Below are 17,131 nucleotides of genomic sequence, written 5' to 3'. Positions count from 1 at the left end.
CTCGTTATCTCTCGTTTTTTCTCCAGGGACCAGTGGGACTCAAGGGAGATAAGGTATGTTCAAATATAGAACTTTACCTCACTCCCAGCTGTACTGTGTGCAGAATCCAGAAGGATGTGCAACTGGGAATTGCATCCTGTGCACGGATTGTGCACATTGACTGACAGATGGACACACACACACACACACACACACACACACACACACACACACACACACACGCGTTCTCAGACACCTTCTATCAAACAAGCCATATTTTACACAAAACACCCACACACGCTCTCAATCACCCGCCCGCACACACATTCTCACATGTCTCCTATCCAAGAGCACATAGATTACCTGGCCTGCATGTACTGTACAGAGCTCATATATTAGCTGCAGTCAGAGATCTCTCATGTCAGGACATGAACCGGTTCACAGCCCTGTAGCACTGTACTGTAGCATACTGCTAAGATCCCATCCACCTCTTTTTCAATGATACTCACACACTGTCACACTTTGCCCAGCCCAATATGTTTGAAATGGATAGCACTATATTGGACCAATGGATGACTCTGTGTTTGTGTGTTTGTACATGCTAGCGCACGTGTGTGTGTGTGTGTGTGTCATATGCGTGTGTGGAGCATTTAAGCATGGTCACAGGAGCAACACAAGTGTGGTAAAGTGAACAGCAGTTTGGAATGACGGATGATGCGAAGGTTCCGGAAAATGGGCTGCCGTTCTGTAATCTCCATAGCCCTGTTATGAGAACACAGAGCCCAAATCCACCTCATCTGAGCAGCAGCAACACTCTCCTCTCAACAGCTTCCATTGTGGGAGATGATTCATGAATCCATATTTCATTGGCTTTGCAGATGGTGGCTTTGGTTTACTTACTGTAGCATCACTGCTAATTGTGTCGTTTCCCTGCTGTCAACTGTTCCAAACGTAGACCGAAGTGTATGTGGCCGAAATGAATAATGACTTTAGAAATAAAACATAACACCCACCCCATGACTGTTGTTCAGGGACAAGACATCGAGGTAGTGGAGGAGGACTGTACATTCTTGGGTGTTGTATTTAACCACACGCTACAACGGGGGAAATGCACAGAACAGATTTATAAGAAAGGACCGTTGAGGCTCTAATTTTGAAGGAAGCGAACCTCTTTTAATGGTGATTGTCACATCCTGACCTTAGTTCCTTTTTTATGTCTCTATTTTAGTTTGGTCAGGGCGTGAGTTGGGGTGGGCATTCTATGTTTTTGTTCTATGTTTTTGTATTTCTGTGTTTGGCCTGGTATGGTTCCCAATCAGAGGCAGTTTATCGTTGTCTCTGATTGAGAACCATACTTAGGTAGCCTGTTCCCACCTGGTGTTTGTGGGTAGTTATTTTCTGTTTAGTGTGTTTTGCACCTGGCGGAGCTGTTTCGGTTGTTTCTTTTGTTCCTTGTTTTATTTAGTGTTCAGTTTATTAAAATAATGAACACTTACCACGCTGCATCTTGTTCCTCACCTTCTTCCACCAACGGTTGTTACAGTGATCATGTTTTATTGTCACTATTTTACAAGTCCTTCATTGAAAGTGTCTTAAAGGTGCATTGTAACCGTTTTTATCTCAATATCAAATCCTTTCTGGGTAACAATTAAGTACCTTACTGTGATTGTTTAAAATTAAAATGGTCAAAAAGAAAGAATTGCTTCTTAGCTAAGTGCAATTTCTCAAGCAAGAATGTTGCTTGGACTGTCTGGAAGTGGTCTGAGGGGCCTAATGGGCTGGGTGTGTAACCTGAACTAGCCGTTATTGGCAGAGAAGAGGGCAAACTCTCTTTGTTATTGGTCTGTTGACTTAAGATGTCACCAGATGGCTCAAAAATATCCAACCGAGCCAAACAAACTACAATTTCAGGCGGTCTTTTCAAACAGCTCTTACACTAAAAGTGTATTATCATAATTTGCACAACTTCTCAGTATTATTCTTAGGAAATATATATAACATGGGAAAATCACGTATTTGAGAGCCCTGCTCATAGCTCTGCAAGTAAGGTGATGGGTGTCAAGCAGACAGGTCTGGAGGTCATCTATGACAAAAGAGCCCTCACTACAGCCCACAAGGTACAGCTGGACCCCAGACATCCTCTTTACCAGGAGTTTGAGCTACTCCCCTCGGGGTGACGTTATAGGGCCCCAGGGTACAAAATGGATAGAGTCAAGCAATCCTCTGTCTAAGTAGCATTAAGGCTTCTGAATGTTTTAAACCAACCACCAGTAGGAAGGTGGCCTACAGTTGAAATTTAGTTGACAGAATGTACTGATATATAGTGTACAGATGAATCATTGACCTCTCATGAATTGTACCTTTTCTACCTGCATGTATTGTCAGTAAGTCCTTGTCTATATTTGATTATGTGTATTTATGTCTGCACAGTGCAGCAACCCACATTTTCCCACAGGGATAATCAAGCCAATGTCTTTTTTTGTGTTGATGGTTGTTCTCCATGTGTGTCCTCTACAGGGTGACCAGGGAGACATTGGGCCCAGGGTAAGTTTCTCTCCCTCTCTAAACCTGTTTCCCTATCTCGCTCAGTCTCTCTGACTGTTGAACTGAACGATGTCGGGTATGCATAGAGCATTCAGAAAGTATTCCAGACCCTTGACTTTTCCCACATTTTGTTATGTTATAGCCTTATTCTAAAAGGTATTAGACAATGTATTTTCTTCTCAGCAATCTACACACAATACCCCATAATGGGAAAGAGAAAACAGGTTTTTAGACATTTTTGCAAATGTATTAAAAATAAAAAACAGAATTACCTTATTTACATAAATATTCAGACCCTTTGCTAGGAGACTTGAAATTGAGCTCAGGTCCATTGACCACCCTTGAGATGTTTCTGCAACTTGATTGGAGTCCACTTGTGGTAAATTCAACTAATTGGACATGATTTGGAAAGGCACACACCTGTCTACATAAGGTCTCACAGTTGACAGTGCATGTCAGAGCAGAAACCAAGCCTTGAGGTCGAAGGAATTGTCCGTAGAGCTCCGGGACAGGATTGTGTCGAGGCACAGATCTTGAGAAGGGTACCAAAACATTTCTGCAGCATTGAAGGTCCCCAACAACACAGTGGCCTCCATCATTATTAAATGGAAGAAGTTTGAAACCATCAAGTTTGGAAACACCTCTCCTCCTAGAGCTGGCCGCCCGGCCAAACTGAGCAATCGGGGGAGAAGGTCCTTGGATAGGGGGGTGACCAAGAACCCAATGATCACTCTGACAGAGCAACAGAGTTCCTCTGTGGAGATGGGAGAACCTTCCAGAAGGACAACAATCTCTGCAGCACTCCACCAATCAGGCCTTTATGGTAGAGTGGCCAGACGGAAGTCACTCCTCAGTAAAAAGGCACATGACAACCTGCTTGGAGTTTGCCAAAAGGCACCTAAATGGACTCTCAGACCATGAAAAACAAGATTCTGTTTTCAGTGGCAGGGACTGGGAACAAAGTACAGAGAGATCCTTGATGGGAGCCCGGACGTGAACTCGATCGAACATCTCTGGAGAGACTTGTGCAGGGACGCTCCCCATCCAACCTGACAGAGCTTGAGAGGATCTACAGAGAAGAATGGGAGAAACTCCCCAAATACAGGTGTGCCAAGCTTTGTAGCATCGTACCCAAGAAGACACGGGGCTGTAATCGCTGCCAAAGTTGCTTCAACAAAGTACTGAGTAAAGGTTCTGAATACTTATGTAAATGTGATATACGTATATATATATATATATTTTTTATACATTTGCAAAAATGTTTTAAGAAAAGTTTTTGCTTTGTCATTATGAGGTATTGTGTAGCATTTCGCTACACTACAAGCATTTCGCTACACTACAAGCATTTCGCTACACTCGCATTAACATCTGCTAACCATGTGTATGTGACAAATAAAATTTGATTTGATTTGATTTGATTTGATGAGGGGAAATTAACAATGTAATACATTTCAGGATAAGACTGTAACGTAACAAAATGTGGAAATGTCAAGGGGTCTGAATGCTTTCCGAATGTACTGTACGTACAGTATACTGTATGTATGCACCTGACCTGAGGAAATTCAAGCAACCAGGGTGCTTGTTTGAATAAAGCACCTTAACTCCTGTTCTCCAACTCTGTTCTCCAACTCTGTTCTCCAACTCTGTTCTCCAACTCTTGTTTACGTCCCAAACTCTATCATCTGTTCTCTGGCTCCATCTGGCTCCCCTCCCTCCCTCCCGTTCCCCCTCTCCCTGCATATTAGGGTAATTGTCCATCCCAAATGGAGAAAAAAGGTGATGGGGAGAGGGTGGAGGGGAATTGGCTCTGTGGAGTATTTATAACATCTGAAAAACACTCTGCTCTCATTGTTCATCACTGCCTTGTTAACACATGTATATGCACAGAAAGATGACCGGTCTTTACACACACCGTTAACACACTGTATAATTCCTCTGATCATTTAGGCGAGGCGGTGTGTGTGTGTGTGGGTGCGTGAATTTCTGCGTTTATGTGTACATGTTTTCCCAACGTGGCTAGCATGACGGCCGAACCCAGAACTCACTCTTCCTCTTCTGATGAGGTTTTAAAAGCTCCCCCTGTTCCAGTCAAATATAAGAAATTAAGCCATTTAAGTATGGTGGAAATACTTATATGTCACCGTGGAAACCCCAAAACTAGGACTCCGAGCCAGAACTAGCATCCCGAGGGGACCGGTCTCCTCCAAACCATCTCTTTTTACATTGTGGGGGTAATCTCTCTCTGCATCTGGAGTATGCTGTCATTGTTGCCTTTTCATGATGTGATATCATCCATCCCTGTATTTAAACATCTATATAATTATCTCCTACTTTACTCAGTGCAGGTCCAAAAACTGCTCCCCTGGGGACATGTGGTGTGGACGATTCTGTAAGAAGTCATGGCCTTAGATTAACAGTTTTACAGTCTTGTATATCTTATCACTGTGCTTGATGAGGTTACTCTGGGTTAGGTGACAGATTACAGGCAAACGTTGTCTCCTACCTACTGTCGGTATGAGCCCTTCTTTATATACTCAGCTACTGCTCTCTCTCTCTCTCTCTCTCTGTCAGAGGTTGCATCCCAAATGGTACCCTGTTCCCTATATAGTGCACTACTTTTGACCATATATGGGAACTACGGTGTCATTTGGGATGCAACCACTGTCTCTCATTCACATCTCATTCTGAACCACACTGGTGTTTGTGAGGTATTGTGAGCTATTGCTATTACATGTCAACGAAGGACAAACCCAGTGGTATTTACGGCGCGGTCGGCAACATTGATGAAATTCCTGACTTTTATCTAGCCATAAGTCCCTTTGGTTTCCCAGCCTACCAGCCAATCCTGCTCGATCTTGCGGTAATTTTCTGCGTGGTAATGAATCCCTTTGGCATTATGCGTCAGCTATTGCGCCAAGGGATAAACAGTGTACTTGGATGCGGCGCCTGTAGCTGCGATCTGCCTGGGTAACTTTAGAGCCACAATGGATTGCTTTAGAAGCACACGTTTTGCCAAAACAAAGCAGCTCGCAGCCTGCTACAGTATTTGCAGCTTGGCACGTTGCTCGTTGATTGGGCGTTGATAGATTAGGTGACAAGTGTCAGCCAATTAGCGGGATGGGACTCTCAGTCAGTATATGCTGCTGAATGAGAGTTTTGGGGGTATACATATCAACTATTTGCATGTGTCGTCTGTGTTAACAGGACTTGATAATATATTGATGTCGACAGTAGGAGCACACACAACCAATGTGGTCCTGTGTGGCTCAGTAGGTAGAGCATGGCACTTGCAACGTCAAAGGTTGTGGGTTTGATTCCTGCTGGGGCCACCTATATGTATATATCTATGCACTAAGTCACTTTGAACAGAGCTCTACGGATTTGCTGAAGTGAGCTCAGATCACATACACATGATGGCAGAGACATTAAAATATACTCAATAACCCAGAATGGCAGAGACATTAAAAGATACTCAACAACCCAGAATGGCAGAGACATTAAAAGATACTCAATAACCCAGAATGGCAGAGACATTAAAAGATACTCAACAACCCAGAATGGCAGAGACATTAAAAGATACTCAACAACCCAGAATGGCAGAGACATTAAAAGATACTCAACAACCCAGGATGGCAGAGACATTAAAAGATACTCAACAACCCAGAATGGCAGAGACATTAAAAGATACTCAATAACCCAGAATGGCAGAGACATTAAAAGATACTCAATAACCCAGAATGGCAGAGACATTAAAAGATACTCAACAACCCAGGATGGCAGAGACATTAAAAGATACTCAACAACCCAGAATGGCAGAGACATTAAAAGATACAACAACCCAGGATGGCAGAGACAAAAGATACTCAACAACCCAGAATGGCAGAGACATTAAAAGATACTCAACAACCCAGGATGGCAGAGACATTAAAAGATACTCAATAACCCAGAATGGCAGAGACATTCAAAGATACTCAACAACCCAGAATGGCAGAGACATTAAAAGATACTCAACAACCCAGGATGGCAGAGACATTAAAAGATACTCAACAACCCAGAATGGCAGAGACATTAAAAGATACTCAACAACCCAGGGTGGCAGAGACATTAAAAGATACTCAACAACCCAGGATGGCAGAGACATTAAAAGATACTCAACAACCCAGAATGGCAGGGACATTAAAAGATACTCAATAACCCAGAATGGCAGAGACATTAAAAGATACTCAACAACCCAGAATGGCAGAGACATTAAAAGATACTCAACAACCCAGGATGGCAGAGACATTAAAAGATACTCAACAACCCAGAGACATTAAAAGCAACCCAGAGACATTAAAAGATACTCAACAACCCAGAATGGCAGAGACATTAAAATTAAAAGATACTCAACAACCCAGAATGGCAGAGACATTAAAAGATACTCAACAACCCAGAATGGCAGAGACATTAAAAGATACTCAACAACCCAGAATGGCAGAGACATTAAAAGATACTCAACAACCCAGAATGGCAGAGACATTAAAAGATACTCAACAACCCAGAATGGCAGAGACATTAAAAGATACCCAACAACCCAGAATGGCAGAGACATTAAAAGATACTCAACAACCCAGAATGGCAGAGACATTACATTAAAAGATACTCAACAACCCAGAATGGCAGAGACATTAAAAGATACTCAACAACCCAGAATGGCAGAGACATTAAAAGATACTCAACAACCCAGAATGGCAGAGACATTAAAAAATATACAATAACCCAGAATGGCAGAGACATTAAAAGATACTCAACAACCCAGAATGGCAGAGACATTAAAAGATACCCAACAACCCAGAATGGCAGAGACATTAAAAGATACTCAACAACCCAGAATGGCAGAGACATTAAAAGATACCCAACAACCCAGAATGGCAGAGACATTAAAAGATACTCAACAACCCAGAATGGCAGAGACATTAAAAGATACCCAACAACCCAGAATGGCAGAGACATTAAAAGATACTCAACAACCCAGAATGGCAGAGACATTAAAAGATACCCAACAACCCAGAATGGCAGAGACATTCAAATATACTCAATAACAATAACAAAAACAGCCACCACTCTACAACAGAAAGATATCACAATGATTTTACTTGAGGCTGTTCAAAGCACCTTTGAAGAAGGTCGACAAACATTCTAGCTCAAGAGGCTCTCCATCTTTAAGACAAGACTCTTGACTGTTGCGTCCCAACAGGAAGCAACTGTGTATTTAGGTTCATCTTCAGACTGCGATGAAAGACATGCCATGGTGGGGTTTTATCCCAACCCAAGCTGTCCTCTCTCTTTCCCTCAGTGTGGGTGAGATAGAGGGCATGGTGGATAGGAGCTTAGAAGCTAGACAATTTTTTTGTCTTACTGTCAGCCTGATGCTGGAAGAGTAGGATCTTCCACACACACACACACACACACAAACACACTGAGCCATGTGGTCAGAAGGAACCTAGGTTGTACAGTGTACATGAGGTGTAGGGGAGATGAGTGTGTGACACCCTTTCACTCTATAGTCAGACTGTGCTATAAGAGATGATCAAATGTGGTCTTCACGGTAGGAATGAGTGAGTGAACGAGACAGAAGAGAGGGGGGAAAGAGAGGCTGTGGTGTCGGAAACCTCAGCTGTCCAACGATCGCCGCAGCCCACTAACAGAAAACTTATGACCAGACTGGCATATCTCTCTCTCGTTCTCTCTCTCCCTCTCTTTATCTCTCTCCCTCTTGTCTCTGTTCGTCTTTTGCTTTCTCTATCTTTTCTCTCCCTCTCTCTCTCCCTCCCTTTTATTTCCCCTCGCCCACCAACTCTCTCTATCCCTCTCTCTCGTCCCTCTCTCTCGTCCCTCTCTCTCGTCCCTCTCTCTCGTCCCTCTCTCTCGTCCCTTTCTCCCATCCATTTGTTTTGTTTTGTAAGGGAACTCAAACAGAGTTGCTGGTCTCCATATGAGTTATCTGCCGACAGACTCTCTGTTCTGTTCTGCTTGAGAGGAAATGATCATAGTTACTGTCTGTTGGACTCCAAACACAACCTCCTCTGTGGGTTTAAAGAGATGCATTATTATAGAGTGAGTCACACATTTATTGGTTTACAAAGAAAGAAAAGGACATATACAGCAAATAGGTACAGACTGGTTCACATATACTAACATATGGATTTCTTGGAGAGTGGATAGATTATAGAAAGGTCCAAGCCCCGACTATACATGATTATTTATAGTTGGTGCTATTTGATGACTATTTAGTGTACTCTACAGCTATGTCTAACTGGGTATGAAGAGATATGAGTACCGGTAGTATACAGATTAATCCTTCTACATTTTAACATTATAGACACCCATGTGGCGAATGGATTGTCACACACCTGTTGAACGTTTACCTTAGCCACATGGTGCTCCACCTTTCCTCCGACAGGTGACTCACCCTCCTCTGTGTTTCTCCCCTCTCCTCCCCCCTCCTCCCCCAGGGCCCTCCTTCCCACAACTCATACGCAGGTCTGCACAGTAATCAGATCCTCACCGTTAAGGTTTGTCCCTCGTGCCCCTCCCTAGCCTTGTTCTCCCAGCAGGCCTCTGCTGACCTGCCTGTCTCTCTCCGCTGGACTACAGTTGCTGGGTCACCTTTGACCTCTCAACTCTGACCTATCAACCCTGACCTCTTACCTGGAAGCTTACTCTGTCAGTCTCTCACTTCTCAGCACCTCACTCTGTCTCTCCTTGGAGAATGGAGGGAGACTTCAGCCTGAAATCGGTCCCCGACTTATTTAACCACTGATTTCTTGGTATTTCTTTCTTTCTGTTTCCTTTCCCTCTATCTCGCTTTCTCTATCCACCTCTCTGTCACTTTCTCTTTCCATCTTCTGCTCTGCACCCTCTCCGTGCTTCCCTCCATCCCTACTCTTCCTTTTTTCTCTCTCTTCCTCCTCCTCTGTTCTCCTGGTTCAGATGGTCTTTCCCCGCTATGACCACGGCTTTATGTCTGGTGACCAGTCCAACTTTCAGAGACGCTTGATGAAGGTACACCTCCACTAAGGCATGTGTGCACCTCTAACCACCTTTAACCCGTTCACTGCTGGTTGATATCTCTTATTCACTGCTTGATATCATGTCTCTCACCTTTTTCTTCATTGTATCGCTCTCTCTCTCTCTGTTGTCATCTCTCTGCTGCTTTCTCTCAGTTCATTTAGCTCCTCATGCACATGTGCTGTGTTCTGTTTAATGTGCGTGCGTGCGTGCGTGCGTGCGTGCGTGCGCGTGTGTGTGTGTGGTGTGGTGTGGTGTTTCTATGGTGCCTATTTCGTAACATGACAAAACCAATAGAAAACATATCAGGAAAACTACAGGGCCACATGTTAGAGCGGGTTTAGGATTGTGTGCTTTTCATTATATTGGGAATAGAACAGCTTTGTTGGTGGAGTCCTCTGCCTTCCAGAACTATGTTAATCATCTACGCAGGGAAACGGGCCTAGAGTCTGGTGGATGAAGACCTTGATAGAATCAGTCTAAATGAAAAGGCCCTTGTCTCACACATCTCACCACAACACACAGGCCCAGACCAGCACATACATTATGTCTGTGATTGAGAATGCTGGGAATATCCATGTGAATACCATGAGAAGACTCTGGTTTAATGGAATGGATTTAGTTATACAAGAACCGAGCAGGGAAACATTAACATGAAAAGGGTTTACTTTAACCGTTAGATTACTTCACCACGGTGTGAAAATACTGGTGTGGTAATTTATTAGTATTTTATTTGACCTATATTTAACTAGGCAAGTCACTAAGGAGATGCCTAAGTGGGATGTAGCGCTAAGTGGGTTAAGGGAAATTCTGAACTGGCGAGGAAGGACGTTTTTGCCTTGTAAATTGTAATTCCATTGGTAAAATACCCTTTCATGTGTTGTGGTTCATTTTGGATAGAGCAATTAAATTAAACACTTCATTTCACAGTTCAGTTAATGTTGTGTTTAATACTTAGTTAACACATCTCGTGTGTGTGTGTGTGTGTGTGTGTGTGTGTGTGTGTGTGTCCGTCACCATCTTTTCTCATTTCTTCTACCATGATTTCCCTCTCTTATCCCTTTGTTGTCGTCCTGCAGGGTGACCAAGGGTCCCCGGGCCCCAGAGGCCCTCCTGGGAACACAGGCAAGGACGGGCCCCGCGGCCCCGCTGGAGAACAGGTATCAGCATTACCTTACACACACATATAAACACACACATACAGGTAAAGGTAGAATAGACAAATGTAACCCATATGCACGCACACACACCACGCGCACACACACACACATAATTTCCCATTGTCTCCGTCACTTTCTCCTCCCTTATTCCCCCTCGCTCTCTTTCTCTCTCTCTCTCTCTCTCTCTCTCTCCCTCCATTTACCAATACTGTGTCCTCTCTTAGTTCCATGCAGCTGATGATGGAGAACTAGGTTACCGCCACTGAGTTTCTGGGCTTCCAACACCTGTCATCAGTAGCTGTTGACCACAATAGTGTTGACCTGGTCGTGTTAACCACATGGGCGTGACAGTGAGAGACAGTGAGAGACAGTGACAGGATGGTGAGGGGAAAGGGTGTAATAAGAGTGCAGTGAACCCACGTCGACAGAGCCTTGTGTGACTGCCAGCGAGCTGCGGCTTACTTAAAACAGCCCAAAATAAACCTCATCTGGTTCCTGTAATAGAAGGCCACAAAGTGATCCAGCTAGCCCTAGTCTCCCACCAGTCGGCCCTACCCCAGCTCTATCACTCTGTGCCCCTGTAACAGATATGGCACTCTCTCTGGGTTCACCCACAGTTTTACTGCCTCCCCGAACAATAGATCTTTAGCCTTGGGCCGCCACTGTTTCTCTAGATTAACTTTAAACCCGCCTGGGGATATTTCATCTGGAGCCACTGCCTCAAACTGTGGTTGGAGATCAGTGGGACGAGGAGCTGGGGTAGGGGGTTTAGGTCATTTGTGTTTATCCAAGATCACAAACGAATGCACTGTTACCCATATTGGCAGTTGGCATGGTGTCAAAGCTGGACTGTGATGAAAAATGTCGCTTAGACAGGGCAAGAGGAGGGCTGGCTACAAAAGAAATATGGAGCAAAGTGCAGTGACGGACAAAGAAAACAGACGTGAGTCATAAACGAGGGTGTAAACAAATGACTTGTCCTTTTATTTAACATAGTCCCCGTTACAGAGCAGAAGACAACAAAACAAAGCAACGCGGAGGCTGCTAGCCCCGTCCATGTTGTAGACAGATGTATGAGTGAGAGAAGCAGAGGAGGAAGAGTGGATCTGTTGTTCTGTACTCTCTCCCTAGTGAATGACCTCAAACCCTCCTCGTTACTGAGACGGGGAGAGGAGAAAGAGAGAGAGAGAGGGAGAGGGAGGGAGAGAGGAAGAGTGGGGGGGGGGCAGAGAGAAAGCACATAGGCCGTTCTGTGGCATCGGATAATAAGAGAAGGAGGGCAAAAGGAGAGGGGGTTCAGAGGACTTGAGAAAAGATTGCCCAGTGGCATCGAAAGGTAAGAGACAGGAGTGGAAAGAAGAGAAGAGTTATGGGTGAGAGGGGCACAAGAAAACGATACGGTCCAAAGGTGAAGGGTGAGGGGAGAGTGTGTGGGGCGGTGTGCGTACATGCCTGCAACCATACTTTTAGAGTGGAGAAGGAAGCCAGATGGAATTACACCCCTGTTCTCAAGTAGGCAATGGAGAAAATGGGATATATGAGGAGAGAGTTAGCGTAACTTCACATTCCTAATAATATTTGTTACTGTAGAGCAGTAGGTGCTTGAGTGTGTAGATAAACAGACAACGTGCCTAAGAGACAAAGCTCTGTCTGTCTGTATGAGGGGCTACGTACACGGAACATCTCTCCAGGCCTGGCCTCTCCATGGATTATTTCAACACGCATGGTTCTACACCAAGCATACAATTCATCCACCTGGGACACACACACAAGCACACACACGTTTGTTTTACTATCCTTGTGGGGAACAAACAATTGATTCCCATTCAAAATCATATTTTCCCTAACCCCTAACCCTAACCCTAAAGCTAACCTTTAACCTAACGCTAACCTTTAACCATAACCACAAATCCCTAACCCTTAAAACCTACAAAGGGAAACGCAACCAGCTGCCCAGTGACACGAGCCTGCCAGACGAGCTAAATTACTTCATGCTCGCTTCGAGGCAAGCAACACGAATGTGAGCATCAGCTCTGTGTGATCACAACCTTAGAGATCACGCTCTCCCTAGCCGATGTGAGTAAGACCTTTAAACAGGTCAACATTCACAAGGCGGCAGGGCCAGACGGATTACCAGGACATGTACTCCGAGCATGCGCTGACCAACTGGCAAGTGTCTTCACTGACATTTTCAATCTGTCCCTGACTGAGTCTGTAATACCAACATGTTTCAAGCAGACCACCATAGTCCCTGTACCCAAGAACACTAAGGTAACCTGCCTAAATGACTACCGACCCGTAGCACTTTAAGTGCTTTAAAAAGGCTGGTCATGGCTCACATCAACACCACTATCCCAGAAACCCTAGACCCACTCCAATTTGCATACCGCCTCAACAGATCCACCAATGATGCAATCGCTACTGCACTCCACACTTGCATCACTGCCTGGTATGGGAACTGCTCGGCTTCCAACCGCAAGGCACTACAGAGGGTAGTGCGTATGGCCCAGTACATCACGGGGGCCAAGCTTCCTGCCATCCAGGACCTCTATACCAGGCGGTGTCAGAGGAAGGCCCTAAAAATTGTCAAAGACTCCAGCCACCCTAGTCATAGACTATTCTCTCTGCTACCACATGGCAAGCAGTACTGAAGCGCCAAGTCTAGTTACAGAAGGCTTCTTAACAGCTTCTACCACCAAGCCATAAGACTCCTGAACAGCCAATCAAATAGCTACCCAGACTATTTGCATTGTCCCCCTTCCCCCTCTTTTACACTGGTGCTACTCTCTGTAAATTATTTATGCATAGTCACTTTAACTCTACCTACATGTACTTATTACCTCAATTACCTCGACTATTGACTCTGTACCAGTACCCCCTGCATATAGCCTCGCTACTGTTATTTTACTGCTGCTCTTTAACTATTTGTTATTTTTATTTTTAACTTATCTATTTTTTCATTTAACACTTATCTTTCTTAAAACTGCATTGTTGGTTAAGGGCTTGCAAGTAAGCATTTCGGTGGAAGGTGTTGTATTCGGCGCATGTGACAAATAAGATTTGATTTGATTCGACTGGAAACCCTAACACTTGACCCCAAAACTTAACCCTTAACCCTAATTCTAACCCTAAACCTGAACCCTAAGCTTAAAATAGCCTTTTCCCTTGTGGGGATGGGCAAAATGTCCTTGTTCTATTATCCCTGTGAGGACTTCTGGTCCACACAAGGATAGTAAAACCAAACACACACACACAGTCAAAAGTTGCATTTGGTGGATTCATTCTGATCACCATTGGATTCCAGCCAAGACGTTTGAAAGGGAAGATGCTCTGTGTTTGTTTGTGTATGGTACCTGATTGTGTAGATGAGGTCATAGAACGTCTTCTTATAGAAAAAGGAATGAGGGGTTATGTATGCCCAAAGCCATATACATGTCTTTACACACGTGGTTCATTGTGAGCAGAGATACATGTCCTCCAGCATAGGAAGATTGAGCCAAAAACAGCTGGACATACAAAACATGTCTCACACATGTGGTTCATTGTGAGCAGAGGTACATGTCCTCCAGCATTGGAGGATTGAGCCAAAAACAGCTGGAAATGCTTGACATGATATCAGGCACATAACCATGACTCTATGTGGGATGATAAAACACTGACCTCCTGTGGCTACTTCTCAGAATGCACAATGTCTAATGGAGACCTGGATGTGTGACTTTCTGCTTGGTTCTCCACAGGGTTTCCCTGGTCTCGATGGTGTGGAGGTGAGTCTGTTATCCAAATGTTTGTGTTTCTTTGTGTTTTGACAGTTTTACTAGCACAAGAGCACATGACATGGTACCGCAGCTAGAGACGTGCTATTTCGTTTTGAGCACTAGCACGTGCAGGCGAGTAGAGAGATTATGCGCCAACTACATCTCTTTGTCATTCACAGGGACAAGCAGGTGTACCTGGAAAGCCGGTAAGTCATGCCTCTATGTCCGTACACATGCAACAAAATACACTATAAATGTACACTCGATATGCATGGAGTTCACAGTATATCTGGCCGGATGCATACAATAGGGTACAAGTTTGTGTTGTGTGGTTACCTTTGTTGACCCCTTGTGCACTCTCAGGGTGAAGATGGCGAGCCAGGATACCCAGGGCCACAGGGACCCCCAGGGTCAAAGGTGAAGATGATGCTAACGCTAATTAAGGAGTTAGCCATTGCTAACACTATTAGCTGCTTATTACATGATCACGCTCAGAGTTTCTCCTATGCCTAAAACTCCTTCTCTTCTTTTTTTCATCTCTAAGTCAGACTGTGTTTTATTCCCTCTCTCTCTCTCTCTCTGGCCGTCCCTGCCTCTCATATCTATCCCTTTCATTCGTCTTTCTTCACATGTTTCTGTCTGGAGTTTATCGCTCTAAACAGGTCTTGGGTGGCATGGATCGAGACATCAAACACATTGCTTTCGCTTTCATTTGTACCCTCATTGCGCTCTCTCTTTCTCTCCCCATCTCTCCCTCTCCACCGAGTTAGGCCTCTAGCCAGTGCTAAACACTCTCCTCTGTTGTAGTGATGTCATGGGCTTTTTAAAAGACTCCAGAGACTACAGATACCAGGCACTCGGCACTGACTGCCTCTCTATCAGCTTCAGTCTGTGTGTGTATGCGTGCATGTGTGTGTCTGTGTGTGTCTGTGTGTGTATGCGTGCGTGTGTGTGTCTGTGTGTGTCTGTGTGTGTATGCGTGCGTGTGTGTGTCTGTGTGTGTATGCGTGCGTGTTTGTGTCAGTGTGTGTATGAGTGCGTGTGTGTGTCTGTGTGTGTATGCGTGCGTGTGTGTGTCTGTGTGTGTATGCGTGCGTGTGTGTGTCTGTGTGTGTATGCGTGCGTGCGTGTGTGTGTCTGTGTGTGTGCGTGCGTGTGTGTGTCTGTGTATGTATGCGTGCGTGTGTGTGTGTCTGTGTGTGTATGCGTGCGTGTGTGTGTCTGTGTGTGTATGCGTGCGTGTGTGTGTCTGTGTGTGTATGCGTGCGTGTGTGTGTGTCTGTGTGTGTATGCGTGCGTGTGTGTGTGTCTGTGTGTGTATGCGTGCGTGTGTGTGTCTGTGTGTGTATGCGTGCGTGTGTGTGTGTCTGTGTGTGTGTGTATGCGTGCGTGTGTCTGTGTGTGTATGTGTGCGTGTGTGTGTCTGTGTGTGTATGCGTGCGTGTGTGTGTCTGTGTGCGTATGCGTGTGTCTGTGTGTGTATGCGTGCGTGTGCGTTTCTGTGTGTGTATGCGTGCGTGTGTGTGTCTGTGTGTGTATGCGTGCGTGTGTGTGTCTGTGTGTGTATGCGTGCGTGTGTGTGTCTGTGTGTGTATGCGTGCGTGCGTGTGTGTGTCTGTGTGTGTGCGTGCGTGTGTGTGTCTGTGTATGTATGCGTGCGTGTGTGTGTGTCTGTGTGTGTATGCGTGCGTGTGTGTGTCTGTGTGTGTATGCGTGCGTGTGTGTGTCTGTGTGTGTATGCGTGCGTGTGTGTGTGTCTGTGTGTGTATGCGTGCGTGTGTGTGTGTCTGTGTGTGTATGCGTGCGTGTGTGTGTCTGTGTGTGTATGCGTGCGTGTGTGTGTGTCTGTGTGTGTGTGTATGCGTGCGTGTGTCTGTGTGTGTATGTGTGCGTGTGTGTGTCTGTGTGTGTATGCGTGCGTGTGTGTGTCTGTGTGCGTATGCGTGTGTCTGTGTGTGTATGCGTGCGTGTGCGTTTCTGTGTGTGTATGCGTGCGTGTGTGTGTCTGTGTGTGTATGCGTGCGTGTGTGTGTCTGTGTGTGTATGCGTGCGTGTGTGTGTCTGTGTGTTTATCCGTGCGTGTGTGTGTCTGTGTGTGTATGCGTGCGTGTGTGTGTCTGTGTGTGTATGCGTGCGTGTGTGTGTCTGTGTGTGTATGCGTGCGTGTGTGTGTCTGTGTGTTTATACGTGCGTGTGTGTGTCTGTGTGTGTATGCGTGCGTGTGTGTGTCTGTGTGTGTATGCGTGCGTGTGTGTGTCTGTGTGTTTATCCGTGCGTGTGTGTGTCTGTGTGTGTATGCGTGCGTGTGTGTGTCTGTGTGTGTATGCGTGCGTGCGTGTGTGTGTCTGTGTGTTTATCCGTGCGTGTGTGTGTCTGTGTGTGTATGCGTGCGTGTGTGTGTCTGTGTGTGTATGCGTGCGTGTGTGTGTCTGTGTGTGTATGCGTGCGTGTGTGTGTCTGTGTGTTTATGCGTGCGTGCGTGGTGTGTGTATGCGTGCGTGCGTGGTGTGTGTATGCGCTGTCTGGGAGTGAGTTGAAGTGAGCTGCTGTTTGTGGTTACTGAAGTTTTTATTCTGGAAGAACTGCTCAGCTCCAGCTCAAACTGCTATGGTCAGGAATAGAAGAAGGCCTGCTGGCCTTTCT

At 45.3% G+C, this 17,131-nt stretch overlaps 1 protein-coding gene across 7 annotated transcripts in view; it reads left to right on the top strand.

The window, feature by feature from the left end:
- The window catches only part of LOC112220748 (collagen alpha-1(XXIII) chain), a 220,710-nt gene that overhangs the window by 187,166 nt on the left and 16,413 nt on the right, over nt 1–17,131 (top strand). For 5 of the 7 annotated variants that reach the window (XM_042302905.1, XM_042302904.1, XM_042302900.1 and 2 more), the window contains 7 exons: nt 27–53; nt 2,497–2,523; nt 9,496–9,567; nt 10,653–10,733; nt 14,471–14,497; nt 14,668–14,694; nt 14,852–14,905. In XM_042302905.1, coding sequence (XP_042158839.1) covers nt 27–53; nt 2,497–2,523; nt 9,496–9,567; nt 10,653–10,733; nt 14,471–14,497; nt 14,668–14,694; nt 14,852–14,905 — 315 coding nt within the window. Of the gene's footprint in view, nt 1–26; nt 54–2,496; nt 2,524–9,017; nt 9,078–9,495; nt 9,568–10,652; nt 10,734–14,470; nt 14,498–14,667; nt 14,695–14,851; nt 14,906–17,131 lie in introns of all 7 variants that reach the window. The other 2 variants (XM_042302906.1, XM_042302903.1) reach the window with 1 other exon arrangement.

Source organism: Oncorhynchus tshawytscha, linkage group LG21 (assembly GCF_018296145.1).
Source record: "Oncorhynchus tshawytscha isolate Ot180627B linkage group LG21, Otsh_v2.0, whole genome shotgun sequence".
Classification (NCBI taxonomy): domain Eukaryota; kingdom Metazoa; phylum Chordata; class Actinopteri; order Salmoniformes; family Salmonidae; genus Oncorhynchus; species Oncorhynchus tshawytscha.
The sequence above is the reverse complement of the archived record's forward strand: the minus strand, read 5'-3'. Positions and strand labels throughout refer to the sequence as shown.